General features: G+C 46.4%; 1 protein-coding gene across 15 annotated transcripts in view; it reads left to right on the forward strand.

Annotated features, from left to right (window-relative positions):
• PSD2 (pleckstrin and Sec7 domain containing 2) overlaps positions 1-14,830 on the forward strand; it is a 130,663-nt gene that overhangs the window by 77,838 nt on the left and 37,995 nt on the right. For 14 of the 15 annotated variants that reach the window (XR_012505660.1, XR_012505661.1, XR_012505659.1 and 11 more), the window contains 3 exons: positions 1,698-1,778; positions 5,359-5,471; positions 6,190-6,248. Coding sequence is in view for 12 of the 15 variants with exons in the window: in XM_074360759.1 (XP_074216860.1) it covers positions 1,698-1,778; positions 5,359-5,471; positions 6,190-6,248 (253 nt within the window). In the remaining 3 variants the exon portion in view is untranslated. The remainder of the gene's footprint in view (positions 1-1,697; positions 1,779-5,358; positions 5,472-6,189; positions 6,249-14,830) is intronic. The other variant, XM_074360769.1, reaches the window with a different exon arrangement.

Raw genomic sequence — 14,830 nt, forward strand, 5'->3', positions numbered from 1 at the left:
TTGCACATTCGGTGCCTCCAGGCTGGCTTCTGCCCCCTGCCTCCTGTCTTTCGAAAGCCCCAATTGTCAGGGTCAGTAGTAGCCTGGTGTCTTCGAATCCGGTGGCTGCTACCAAGCCTGACCTTTCTCCCTACTACAGCTTTGACAAATTTGCCACTTCTTTCTTCTTCTTTAATTAAACTTTTTATTATGAAAATTTGAAGCATACACGAAAGCAAGGAAACTCACATCTTAAACCTCCATGTACCCATTACTCACCTTCAAAGTTATCAATATTTTTCTATTCCTGTTTCATCTATTCCCTCCACAGCTTCCCCTCACATTTGCTAGAATATTTTAAAGCATATTTCAGATGGTCTATCATATGATCCATAAATATTTAGTATGTGTCTCTAACTGACAAGGATTTTTTTTACTTACAATAATTCCATTATAATTTCTGACTAAGTTAACAGAAATTCCTTATTATCTCTAACATTTAGTCTGTGTTTAATTTTCTCTGATTCTCTCAAAAATGTTTGTTCAAATCAGGATGCAAACAAGATACGTGCATTACATTTGGCCAATGTGTCTCTTAAGTCTCTTTCAGTCAACTGCAGTTGACAGTCCCCCTCCTTTTTTTTAATGCCTTGTATTTGTTGAAGAAATGGACCCATTTGTCTGGAAGAACTTTCCACATTTTGGATTTCATATCCTCATTTTACACGTTCCTATAAACGGGAGGGAAAGCTGCCGGCTTGATTGGGTTCAGGTGGAAATTTGTTTTCTTTTTCAGCAAGAATCCATCACTCCAGTCTTGAAATACCCTCTTCCTTGGCCTCCGGACACCACACCCATACCTCTCTGGCTGCTGTTTCTGTCTCCTTCACTGGCTCGCTCTCTCCTCAGCCCACCCTGAGAGGGGCTCTCCTCGCTTCTCCATGCTGGCTCTTCTGGCTGCTCTGTGTCCCCTCTTCTCACACAGGCTTGTCCCCCTTCCCACTGAGTTGTTAGTAATCAGTGAGGGGCTGACGACCCTCACGGGGGTGCATCCAGCCTCACCTGTTCTCCTGGCTCCGGACATCTCCTCCAGGGGCCGCCCTCTCTTCATGTCCTCTACCCACTCCACCCATCTCCATGTCCTGTGGATTCTGCCTCCGAAATCTCCTTCCTCCCCACCACTTCCATTTCTTGTGGACAGCTCCTGCAGCCCCCACAGTGGGTCTCCACTCTGCAGGTAGTGTTCCAGATGCAGATCTGACCATCTCAGTCACCCCCTCCCTGCTTCACACCCTTCCGAATCAAGTCCTCATCCTTCCCTTGGCCCTCAGGCCTGGTTCCCTCCCTGCCTCGTCTCTTGCTGCTCCTATTCCTGCTCTCTGGCTCTGGCCACATGGCCCTGCTGGTAGCTTCTTGGACATATTACAGAGTTTCCTCTGCTGGGGACACTTTGTATCACCCTACCCCCTGCTCCCTTCACCTGGCTGGCTCTTACTTTCCTGTAGGTATTGGATGAGACATCACTTCCTCTAGGAAGCCATCCTGACCCCCCGGGCCCAATGGTGAATGGAGTCAGAGTCTGACTGGCCAGCAGGGGAGGCATAAGAGAGTTGGGCAGGTCTGGGTGGGTGGGTCAGAGTCCCTGTGGGCCCACTGCCCCATACCCCCATTGTTTGCTGTGCCCTGCTTCTAATGGACACGCCCTGCTCTCCTGGCAGCAACGAGTTCAGCAGGCTGGTGGCCGGGGAATACCTCAGCTTCTTTGACTTCTCGGGCCTGACTCTGGACCGAGCGCTCAGGTCAGTAGGGCTGGGATGGGGCAGTGCCCACAGGTGGTACAGCTGCATATCTGGATTTTCACGCCAGCTCTACTATAAACTTGCTGTGCAGCCTTAGGCAAGTCTCTTGACCTCTCTGGGGAGGCTCTTGGGAAGGAGCCATGAGAACAGCAGCAGTCCAGTGACTCAGTGAGTGCCTGCTGCGTGGTGGGTGGTGGTGGGGTGCTGAGGATAGGGAGGTGGGAATGCAGGAGAGGAAAGGTCCAAAGGTCTTGCCTGTACTGAGCACTTCCTGTCTGCCAGAGGCTGTAGGTCTTTACATAATTGCGGAGTGCATTGTAGCAACACCTCTGTAAGGTAGGCATCTACCATTTACAAATGAAGAAACATGGGCCAGTTCCCCATAGTCCTTGAGGGAGGAGATGGTCAAAGTGGAATTTGACCTCAGGCCCTGTTGGTGTTTGGACCCGGGGAGTAACCCTCAGGAAAGGCAGGTACAGACCCCAAGTAGCGGAGGGTGTGGAATGGGAGGAGGCAGCTCAGCGTCTGGTGGACCCCGTTGGCAGAGCCCCCGGAAGACCCCAGGCCAGAGCGCTGGCAGGGAGGGGTGGCAGTCTCTGAGTTGAGGGGTAGGTGGTCCATGTACATTACATCTCTTCACCTCCCATGTGTCTCTCGTAGTTTAAAAAATGTATTTTCCATCCTTTTTTTCTCTGCTTCATTCGGGTTATTTTCTGTTGACCAATTTACTTACTGTTTCTCTAATATGCCATTAAACCCATTTATTGAGTTTCAACTTTCTATTATTTTATTTTTCAGATCTAGAATTTTCATTTTATTAAACAATTTTTTGTAGGTTTGAATTCTCTTGGAGGGGGAATTCCTCATCTTTTCACTTATTTCCACTTATTTTCTCCATCTTTCCCTCTCTTCTCTTGAACAAATTAGTTGTAGTTATTTGAAAGTCCTTGTCTACACACCCTGATATGTGCATCATCTGAAACATCTGTCTCTGTTTCTGTCGTTTTTCTCTTGGTTTTCTGTCATATATCCTGTCTCTCTGTGTGCTTAGTAATTTTTTGTTAGATGCTATACATTTTGTATAGAATTACAGATCTATAGTTCATTATATGTTCCTCCAGAGAGGGTTTACCTTGTCCTTTGCTATGTAGTTAGAGGAGGGCAGGGGGTACAGCCCTAATCCTTCCAGAGCTGAGCCAAGGAGAGACTGCCCTGAAGTTTGATAAGGCTTGGGGTTCACCCCAATCGCAGGGCAAAGGCCGCCGGGCTGTCCACTGGAAGCCCGGTGTGTGCACCGGGGTGTCTTCCGTTGGTGGGTCCTGAATCCTAATTTTGTCTCCTCATTGCTGCAAGACTGTCAAAAAAGCCAATCCCTCTACTTCTCAGATAGGCTTTCTGCTTAGCTTTTTAGCATCTTGCCCCTTACATCTTCATATTTTGGCAAATATCTCACAGGGAAAACTGGCAATGTTTACAGCCCCTCAAGTCTCCCGGTTTGTCTCTTCAGCTCCGTGAAACCACTAAATGTTCTGCCTCTTGCCTGTGCCCACGGTCAGCAATGCCCCCAGGGAGGAAGCAGCTGCAGATCAGCCTACCTCTCCTCACTTCTTTTCTCTCCAGATCCTTGGTCCTGTTGGTGTTTGTTGCATCAGCAGTTTTCTGATAGCTTAAGAGAGATGTATTCTGTATGGCTTTTCTCATTGTTCTCAGTGGAAGTGTTGGTCGGCTGCAAGCTACCCTATTCCAAGCTGAGTCTGAAGTTCACACCAGATGATTGGGTGGGGAAGGTGCTTGGTGGGTCGGCTCACAAGCAGAGGCAAGGGTGCTGGGCTGGAGGGCCTTGTATATCCAGCCTAACAGATTGAGGCTTGCCTGCATAGGCTCTGAGGGGCCACAGAAGGTGCTGGCTGCAAAGCGGTGTTTGGTGTGCTGGTTGCTTTGATCCAGAGGTGTGCGGGCTTCTGAAGAGGATCAGGTGGGAGAAGACGGGCCTGAAGTTTGCAGTGGGGCTGGAGGAAGGATTGGTGTGAGAAGCACAGAGGAAAGAATAGAAGAGCTGGTGGTGCCACGAGGTCGGGGAGAGTGTGGACAGTAGCAAAGCTGATCCTGGGGGCAGCCTGAGGGTTTGGTTGGCTTGGTGAAAACCCCTGGGGAAGGAGTGTCTGATCTGGGAAGTAGCAAGTGGGCTGGATGGCTCCTAGGCAGGACAGGTTAGGGTTGGGATGGGGGATGGGTTTTGGAAAGTCCAATGGAGTGTGAGGAGCAGAGGGAGGGGCCAGATGTGGGGAAGAAAAGAGGGCACAGGAGAGACAGGGGAAGGGGGAAATGTAGATGGCAGATGGAGTGTTTTTGTACAGCAGTGATTGGTTAGGACTGTATTAGAGAGTAGTCTGCAGTTTTGGATGTCTTGGGAAGCCTCTGAGGGTAAAGGCTGGCCACAGTGCGGCTCGCAGGTCCCAGGGTGCCTTAGAAGTAGCATGAGAGAGGATAAAGCCATGTGGGCATTACAGGAGCCAAGTGAACCATGGCAAAATTAGGATCAAACCAGTCTCATGAACCTAGGACAGAGGTCCAAACTGTCTCAGCTTGCACTTTCCCTTCTCAGTAAGGGTTGTGTCTAGGCCTCAGGTGAGGGACCTCAGCCCCATCTCCCAGCCCCTCTGGTTTTGGTCTCCTCTGTCAGGGACCCCTGAGAGCTGTTGGCCTTTGAATTGGGCCTTGAGAGGGTTTCAGAGCTGCCCAGCAGAGGAGGGACTGTCCTTCCAGGTGGGGCCCAGCCTGCTCAGAGGCAGTGACAGGGCCTGTCCTGTCCAGGATGTGAAGTCAGTGTGGGGAGGCAGCAGGTGGGTGTGAGGTAGGAGGGATAGGAGGGAGGTAGGGTGGTCAGGAAGGTCAGGACTCAAGGAGCTTGGATGTTATTCTGAGGCTCTGGGGAGCCAGTGACGGGTTTTAGGCAGTGGCGAGTCCTGACTGCATGAGTGTTTAGAAAGAGTGCTCAGTGTCTGCAGGGAGAATGTGCGGGGGAGGTGCATGGGGTTCACCTGTCTGGAGGCTGTTGCAGGTGTCCTGGGCATGTGATGGGGGCAGAGGAGGAGGAGGGATTGAGATTGGGGGTGAAGAATAAACCATGGGGACTTGGTGACCACTGAGACTTAGGGTGGGGGAAGTGAGGGAGGCTGGGGTGGGCCTGGGGCTCAGCTGGTAGTGCATCAAGTGAGGAATGACTGAGGGAGAGCAGTCTGAGGAGCAGGTGTGGATGGTCTGGACCCAGCGTGGAGGGGGAGCGAGGAGTGGAGCTGGTTCTGCCACTGAGCTGTTCGTCTGTCTCTGTTCTTTACAATCTGTCCCCTGCCTACTTCCAGAAGGGCCCTGAAGGATAAGGAGTGCTGAAACTCCACACTCAGAGGCCATCATGGGGGCCAAGGTGCCTCCCTGGGCTCAAAGGCTGGGCCCTGGGGCTTGGCCCCCTTGGGCAGGTTTGTGTGGTGTGTGTGTGCTAGGGGGGCTCCTATCCCAGGTGAGGATCCAGACTGACTCAGGAGCCCTGGGAGGCCCTCAGCAACCTTGAATTGCTCTTCAGAACCTTCCTGAAGGCCTTCCCGCTGATGGGGGAGACGCAGGAGCGCGAGCGAGTCCTTACGCACTTCTCCCGCCGGTACTGCCAGTGCAACCCTGATGACAGCACTTCGGAAGGTAGGCCCCCTGCTCCCCTGGCCCACCTGCCCCCAGCCAGGCCCTGGCTTCCTTCTCCCCCTGGTCCACTGCCACTTCTGTCCTGCTCAGTAAACACAAATGAATGAACTATGGCAAGTGGAATGGGGACTGTCTGCTGGACAAGGGACAGTTCTCCTGCCCATTGTTCCCTGTGCCTGGAGGTCCTCTATCCTAGATTCAGCCCTTTGGGTCCTCCTTCTCTAGGGGTCCCCTGTCACAGTGTTGATTGTTGGTGCAATGGGAGTCCTGGGGTGGAGGTCTGGGTTGGGGCCCTCTTAAGTGCAGGACTTGCCCTATGGGTGGACCTGAGTCCCAAGAACTGGGGCACTAGGCAGGTTATTAGAGGAAACACAGGCCATGAAGGAGACATAGCCTGGCACCCAGAGCCTTTCCTGGGTCTAAGGCTCAAGGTGAGTTTGGCCACAGGAGGCAGGAATCTGCGCTAGAGCAGGTCCAGGGTGGTCAGGTCCCCTCTAAGGGAAGGGTTTATCCTGACCTGAGGCAGGCGAGTGACCCTGATGCTATAGTGGGGCTGAGGCAGGGAGCATCACGCAGGCCCTGGGCCCCGAGGTTTGTAGGTGACCGGTCTCTTCCTGTCTGCAAGGCCTCTAGGCTGGCTCTGTCAGGAGCCAGGTGGGTGGCTGGGGTTGGGAAGAGCTGGGTCCTCACACTGAGGGTACCACCATCTCTGATTTAGATGGGATCCATACGCTCACCTGTGCCCTGATGCTGCTCAACACAGACCTGCATGGACATGTGAGTTGGGGGAGCAGAGAGCGGGCGTGTCCTCTCACTGACCCATCCTGAGTTATCCAAGAGCTGGCCCTTTCTTCAGCCCCCTTCCTGGGACCTCCTGCTCACTGGCCCATGTTTCTTTAGCAGATCTGGGAGTTGGACAACTTGGCTTCTAGACTTGGTCCCACCCTAGTTTTATCCACCTGAGATCTGTCTGGCCCTGTGCCCAAACAGGGCAGTAAGAAGAGCTGAAGCACAAGGGAATTTAGGATGTGCTAAATAAGATGTGTGCTCCTAGCCATGTCTGTGCCAGGCTAAAAGATCACATGCTCTTCCTACCCCTTGTGCTCTAAGCCCCAATGCAGCCCTGTTGAAGTGCCATGCCCCAGGCAGCCCCTTCTGGTCACATGGTAGGTTGCCCTCAAGACGCATTCTTGTTACCCCTACCCTGACTAGGCAAACAGAGAAGCGACAGGTGGGTGCCCAGTGCTGTGAGCCTGTGCCTGGTCCGTGCCCTAGGCAGCCCGTTAGTGGGTATAGTGAGCATCTCAGTGCTGCTCGTGGCTCAATACCTCCTTCTTCTTTCCTCTGTCTGCTCCGGGGACCCCCTCACTGGGCTCTCTTGCCCTCCCTCAGGTGGTAAGTGTAGCTGGTGGTGTGCATGCCCTGTGAGCCTAGAACCCCATCTCATATCTCCTTCTGTGTCCCCCATCACCCCATCTGGCCCCACCGATCACTGCCCCCTCATTGCTCACCCAGGGGTGGTCAGAGCCCCTCTGTTGGGTTGGGGATGTTTCAGTGACTCATGGGGACAGCAGGACACACATCTACTTCAGGAGTTAACCAGGAAAGTCCAGGGCATATAGGGTGGAAAAAAGAGCTGGGACAGGCTCAACTTCAGTTCCTACTCTTGCCTCCAGGTGGTACCTCTGTGGCCGTGGGCAAGACACTCGCTTCTCTGGGTCTCAGGTTCTACATCTGTGCGGTGGGAATAATAATTTCCTTCTTAGCACCCTGGGGAGGACTGAGAGAGGTATCCCCAAGTGTCAGGGTCTGGCACTGAGTAAGGATCTTATTATGAATATTATTATGTAATAATACTAATATTATTCATTGTTAATATTAAAATCTAAATGATGGTGAGTCCGAAGGCCCAGGCCCTGGAGGATGAAGGATGTGACAGCAGCCTGAGTGGGTGTGGGCACACTGGGGCACCTGGCCTGGGGAGGGAGGGTCCTCGGTGACCTCGGCACAAAGAGGAGTTGTGTGACAACTTCGGTTATGTCCACCTGGGCCATCAGCCTGAGTGTGGAATAGGAGAGAAGACATGTGTATTCCATGGGAATGTCACCAGAGCTAGTACCCACTAACAGGCTGATGTTCATCCGAGACTGCTCACTGTTTACAGAGAGCAGGTGTTGCTAGCACACCTTAAAAGGAACGTTAAGTACCCCTTCTCTCCCCATCCCCACACTTGGTAGGGCTGAGGCCCATCTCAGGACCCAGTCACTTCTGTGTCAAGCCCTGGATGCCTTTCCCCGCGGTTGAGAGCTGCTAACAAGGGCAGCATTCGGTGAAATCCGGGTGGAGAGTAGCCCCCAGCTTGGTGGGCCTTAGCTACCCACGGCACCACAGTAATGCCTGCAGCTCAAGAGAAACATCAACACCTTCATAGATCAGAAGTGAGTGAGGCAGGATTGTTCACACTTGCAGCCCACAGACGTTGAAAACCCATGTTTCTCACTGTGCAGTATTGCACAGTGATCAGGAGCAAGTGTTTTGGGTTGGAGTCCTTTGCATTTCTCCACAGGACAGCTTGTGGCCTGGGGCCAGTTACTTGTTTCCCTAAACCTCAGTTTCCCCATTGTAAAGCTCTTGGGAAACTTAAGAAGACAGCACTTGTAAAGCACTGGGCCCAGGGCTGGGTTGTGGCAGTTACTGTGAGCTTTGCAAAGGGCCCCAGTGGAGGTGGCATCCCCTGCTTCGTGCTTTCCTCCCTCCCTTCCTCTTCTCATTCTGCTGCTCTTCAACAGAGACTGAGTGCCAGGTGGAAGATGGGGATCTCAGGAATGCAGGGCCTGCTAGGGCCCCCAGAAATAGATCTGGTCAGAGAGGGAGGCAGTAAAGGGGCTGACAGAGGGAGCAGGTGCGCACTCTAGTGGAGGAATCAGGAGGGCTTCCTGTAGGAGGTGCATTTGGACTCTAGGAGCTGAGCACCTTCTGTGGTCCATAAACAAGGAGGAAAGAGAACTTCTGCCTCAGGGTGCCTACCATCTAGTTAGAGGATTTAGAAAATAAATAAGTAAACAAGTGATTACAAATAGTGATAGGTCTGTGAAGGGAATAAGTAGGTGGGTGTGATGGGGTAAGATGGGGGTCAGGGAAGGCCTCTCAGAGGAGGCAGGGTTGGGGAAGAGACGTGGAGGATCAGCAGGAGTCAGCCATGGAAAGATGGAGAACAAAGCCTTCCAGGCAGAGGGACCAATAAGACTGGTTTCTATCTTTTGGCTATTGTGAACAGTGCTGCTATGAATATTGGTATATAAATGTTTAATTATTTTACAATTTATTTTTATTATTTTATTGAATGAAAGAGTCTTTGAATTCTTTAGCAAGTTACAGTTTTCAAAATTTTCACACACATAATTGCATATAATCCCATAATAACCCTCCCCCCCATGTTGCCCCTTCCCTCTCCCCACTGGTAACCACTAGTTTGCTCTCTGTGAGTCTGTTTCTTTTTTGTTTTATTCACTAGTTTGTTGTATTTTTTAGGTTCCACATGGGAGTGATATCATACAGTTTTTGTCTTTCTCTGTCTAACATATTTCACCTAGCATGAGTTTTTGTTTGAGTACCTGTTTTCGATTGTTTTGAGTGTATACCTAGGATTGGATTGCTGGGTCATATGGTTGTTCTCTGTTTAACTTTTGGAGGACAGTAAAACTGTTGCCACAGTGGCTCTGGTTTGAAGCTAGGTGGGAGATGATGTTGCCTCGGGCAGACAGGGCAGTGAACGTGGAGAGAAGGGACTGATGAGGGAGACCAGTTGAGGGTGAGTCTGACAGGACTTGCTGATGGGGCTGCTCAGGGAAAGAGAGGAATAAGGATGGGTTCAGCATCTGGCTGGATGGCAGTGCTATTTCCTGAGAGGGAAAGGAAACACCTCTGTGTGTGTGGAGGGTGTGGTGAGTGGGAGAGCTGGGATTCGAGTCCCATTTTTGACACATTGTGTTTGAGATGCCTACTGGTCATGAATTTGGGGTTGCCAAGGAAGCAGTGGGATAAACAAATCTGGGATGCCAGAGAGAGATGGGGTGAGGAGGTCACTGCCATCCTGATGGAATAAAAGCCATGAGACTGGCTGAGTGCCTTAGGGAGAGAGGCAGGCTGGTGGCCTCATCCTGGGGTGTGATGTTATTTAGAGGTCAAACAGAGCAGCAGGAGAGGCTTTGATGCAGCCACGGAGATTGGATGAAAAGCGGGACTGTGTGGTGTCCCAGAAGCCAAGAGAAAAAGGTGTTTCAACGAGAAGGGAGTGGCCAACTGTCTAAAAGGCTGCCATATGGTCAAGAAAGATGAGAAGAGAAATGACCATTGGGGTTGGAATGGCCATCAGTGAGTCATTATCATTGGATGGTCAAGGTCATTGGAGACCTTTACAAAAGCACTTTAGGTGGGGTCTGGCGAGGACTAAATGCCAGGCTGGAGTGGGTGGAGATGAGGATAGGTGGTGAGGAAATGGAGGCTGTGGAGAATTCTTTCACTATCTTTGGCTTTGAGTGGGATCTTAAAATAAGCCAGGGGCTGGAGGGGTCTAGGAGGGACTGTTTGAAATCTGACTAGACCATGTGTCTATGCCAATAGGATCCACCAAGCAGGCAAGGAGAAACTGATGGTGCAGGACAGAGAAGGGAAAATGGAAGCTTTCCTTGAGATGAGCAGCCTAGCATAGGTGGAGAGTGGCCTTAGCTGAGAGTAGGGACACTCAGCCCCTATGATAAAGTGAGCTGGAAGGGGAGGTTGTCAGAGGATGGTGGTTTTAACCTCCAGACAAGAGAAGGTGGCAGCTCTGGTTAGAATTGGACATGGAGACAGGGAGAGAAATTAAAAATGCATTTTGGCTGTACAGTCAATAACACTGGTTAATGGAGTGAATGTTGGGGTGAGGGAAGGAGAAGCATCTCGGATGAGGCCAGTAGAGAGAAGGGAGGAGATGGTGGGAGAAGCTGTGCCATGAGCTTCGGAGCTGAAACAAAGATGAGTGTGCACCATCACTGCTCTCTGGTTCCAGAATATTTTCAGCACCCCTAAAGGAAATCCTGTACCTATTAGCGGTCACTCCTCAGTCTCTCCTTCCTCCAGGCCCTGGCAACGACTGATTTGCTCTGTTTCTATGGATTTGCCTATTCTGAATGTTTAATGTAAATAGATGCATACAATATGTAGCCTTTTGTTTCTGGCTCCTTTTACTTAGTGTAATGTTTCCAAGGTTAATCCATGTTATAGCATGTGTCAGTATTTCATTCCTTTTTATGGTCAAATAATATTCCATTGCATGAATATGCCACATTCTGTGTATCCATTTGTCTGTTAATGGATATTTGGATTGTTTCCACCTTTTGGGTACTGTGAATAGTGCTACTATGAACATTTGTGTACAATTTTTGTTTGAACACCTGTTTTCAATTCCTAAGAGAAGACCAGCTGCATCACATGGTAATTCCATGTTTAACTTTTTCAGGAAATGTGGAACTGTTTTCATAGTGGCTAAACCGTTTAAAATTCCCACTAGCACTGCATAAGGGTTTCAGTTTCTTCACTTTCTTGCAACACTTCTTTTCTTTTCTTCTCCTTTTTTTTTTTTTTTAGAGATAGCTATTCTAGTCAGTATGAAGTATCTTATTTTGTTTTGATCTGTATTTCCCTAATGACCAATGATGTTGAGTATCTGTTCATGTGCTTGTTGGCCATTTGTATATCTTCTTTGGTGAAATGTCTATTCAAGTGCTTTGCCCATTTTAAAAAAAAATTTTAATTTTTATTAAAAATTATGGTAAAAATTGTGGTAAAATAAGCATAACATAAAATTTACCATCATCACCACTTTAAAGTATATAGTTCAGTAGTATTAAGTCTATTCACATTGTGTGCAACCCATCTCCAGAACTTTTTCATCTTCCCAAACTGAAACTCTGTACCCATTGCACAACTTCCCATTCCCTGATCCCCCTGGCTGTTGGCAACCACCATTTTACTTTTTGTCTCTACGAATTTGATGACTCTAGATGCCTCATGTAAGTGGAATCATATAGAATTTATATTTCTGTGACTGGATTATGTCACTTAGCATAATGTCCTCAAGGTTCCTCCATGTTGTAGCATGTGGCAGAATTTCCTTCCTTTTTAGGACTGAATACTATTCCACTGTGTGTATATGCCACATTTTGTTTATCCTTTCATCTGCTCATGGACATTTGGGTTGCTTCCATCTTTTGGCTACTGTGAATAATGCTGCTGTAAACATGGATGTGCAAATATTTCTTTGAGACTTTGCTTTTAATTCTCTTGAGTATATACCTAGAAGTGGGATTGCTGGATCATATGGTGATGTTATTTTTCACTTTTTGAGGAACAGCCATATTGTTTTCCATAATGACTGCACCATTTTACATTCCCACCAGCAGTGCACAAGGTTTCTAGTTTCTCCACATCCTTACCAACACTTGATATTTTCTGTTTTTTGATATTAGCCAAGTTATATCGTATAATGGTTTTGATCTGAATTTCCCTAATGATTAGTAATGTTGAGCATCTTTTCTTATACTTACTGATCATTTGTATACCTTCTTTGGAGAAATGTATATTTTTAAATTGGATTGTTTGTGTTTTTGTTGTTGAGTTCTAAGAGTTCTTTATATGTTCTGGATTTTGTACCCTTATCAGATATATAGTTAACAAAAATCTTCCCATTCTGTGGATTGTCTTTTCACTCTCTTGACAGTGTCTTTTGATGCACAAAAGCTTTTAATTTTGATGCAATCCACTTTATCTGTTTTTTCTTTTGTTGTGTGTGCTTTTGTTGGCGTATCTAAGAAACCATTGCCAAATACAAGGTCATGAAGATTTAGCCCTATGTTTTCTTCTAGGAGTTTCTTAGTGTTGGCTCTAATTGCTCTGGTTCGAACTTCCACTACAGTATTGAATAGAAATGGGGAAAGTGGGTATCCTTGCCTTCTCCTGATCTTAGGAGAAATGCTTTCAGTCTTTCACCATGATGTATGACATTAGCTGTGGGTTTTCATAAATTCCCTTTATCACACTGAGGAAGTTCTCTTCTATTCCTAGTTTGTTGAGTGGTTTTTTTTTTAAATCATGAGAAAAAGTTGAATCTTGCCAATTGCTTTTTCTGTATCAATTGAAATGATCACATGTTTCCCCCCATTCATTCTGTTAATGTGGTATATTATGTTAATAGAGTTTTATATGTTGAACCACCCTAGCATTCCTGGGATACATTCCACTTGGTCATGGTATATAATCCTTTTAATATGCTGCTGTTTACCAGTATTTTGTTGAGGGTTTTTACATTTAAATTTATAAAGGATATTGGTTCATCATTTTATTTTCTTGTGATTTCTTTATCTGGTTTTGGTATCAAGGTAATGCTGGCCTTATAGAATGAGTTAGGAAGTGTTGCTTCTTTTTTCAGTTTTTGCAAAGAGCTTGAGAAGTATTAGTGTTAATTTTTCTTTAAATGTTTGGTAAAGTTCACTAGTGAAGCTTTCCTTTTGTGAGGTTTTTGATAACTGATTCAATCTCTTTATTTCTTTTTAGGTCTGTTTAGATTTACTATTTCTGCTTGAGCCAGTTCTGGTAGTTTGAGTGTTTCTAGGAATTTGTTCATTTCATCAAGGTTGTCTAATTTGTTGGCATTAATTAATTGATTATTGTTACCAAATTAATTGTTTAGAATTCTTGTTCTTCCTGTTACTGAGAGAGTAGTGTTAAAATCTCCCAACCAAGATTGTCAATATCTTTCTTTTTCAGTTCTGTCCATTTTTGTCTTTTATTTTTTGAGACTATGTTATTAGGTGCATACAAATTTAGGATGATTATATCCTCTGGTAGATTGACCCTTTTATCATTTTGAAATATCTTTCTTTATTAGTAGTAAGGCTTCTTGCCTTCAAGTCTATTTTGTCACTTGTCAGTATAGTTATACTGGAGTTCTTCTGTAGTAGAAAATATGTTTCTATCCTTTTGCTTCCAAGATTTCTGTTCCCTTGTACTTAAGAGGGGTCTCTTGTATCATATATTTTACAAAAATCAAGTCTGATAATCTTTGCCTTTTAATTTGACCATTTAATGAATTACTGATATATTTGATTTCAAACATATCAGGGTACTCTTTCTTTTCTCTTTGACTCATCTCTTCTTGTTGCTTTTTTCTTCTCCTTTATTGACTATTTTGGATTATTTAATTTTTTGGTAGAGTTTCATCTTCCCCATTAGCTTGTTAGTTGTGAATTCTTCTAGAATTCTTATTGTGGTTTGCAATATGCATCACTGACTTTAACCACATGCTGGGGAATGAAATAATCTTACAATACTTTATCATCCTCTCAACTCATATACTATTGTTATCATCCTTTTAACTATTATATCTTTTTCTATATTTTATTCCCTGGAAAATTTTATTATCATTGCTTTGTCAATGTTCATTTAGATTTAGCCACTGTTTTTGTTGCTTTTCATTCCTTTCTGCTTCTCTATGCTTCCACTTACAATAACTTTCTTTCTGTCTGAAGAACCCCCTTTAGTATCTCCTGTCTTAATTTCAACTTTTTTTGGTTGAAGTATGATTGGGGGCTTTCCCAGGGCTCCTTGTATTTGGTGGGCCCTGAATTCCAATTTTTGTTCTTTGTTTTTGTTTTTGTTCTTGACCACTTAGTTGCTCAGCCTTTTGGCATGGCTTGAGAATTGACAAGTGCTTCGAATAAAAGCTGCTCATCTCTCCATGCTTCCCTTCTTTGCCCAGTCTTTACCCTTGAAGTCCTCACTGCTCTTCTATTTCTCCAGTGTCTTCACACAGATGTTTTATTAGTATTCTGACCAGCAGTTGTTTCTGATAAGAAGGTTCATCTGCAACAAGATAGTCTATCATTACTCAGATTGGAAATCTTGCCTGGTTATTTTTTGATTTTGTACCCCTGACTGATGACTGAGTGTGTGGAACTCAGACAATATTATCAGCATTGCCTTCATACTCCTCAATTATGAATGTGCACGTGACTATATACATGTATATATATGTACATGTAAAATATACATATGAAACATACTATATTAAGGTACATATAGGATCATTTTTCTTAACCCTTTGGAAAAGGTGTAGAAAATTCTTGCTTGTCAGCTACTTATAAAGCTTTATATCATTGTTTTCTGAGTTATTTTCTGTGATGTGTGAATGTCCCACGTGATGTTCATAGATTCTCTTTGCTGAAATGGTGCTAAGGTCAATACATTTGGGAAACTGTACATGGAATCCTCTCTTTGGAGACTCTCAACAAACAGAAGCACATGAAACATGTAAATAAACT

This window comes from Camelus bactrianus, chromosome 3 (assembly GCF_048773025.1).
Source record: "Camelus bactrianus isolate YW-2024 breed Bactrian camel chromosome 3, ASM4877302v1, whole genome shotgun sequence".
Classification (NCBI taxonomy): domain Eukaryota; kingdom Metazoa; phylum Chordata; class Mammalia; order Artiodactyla; family Camelidae; genus Camelus; species Camelus bactrianus.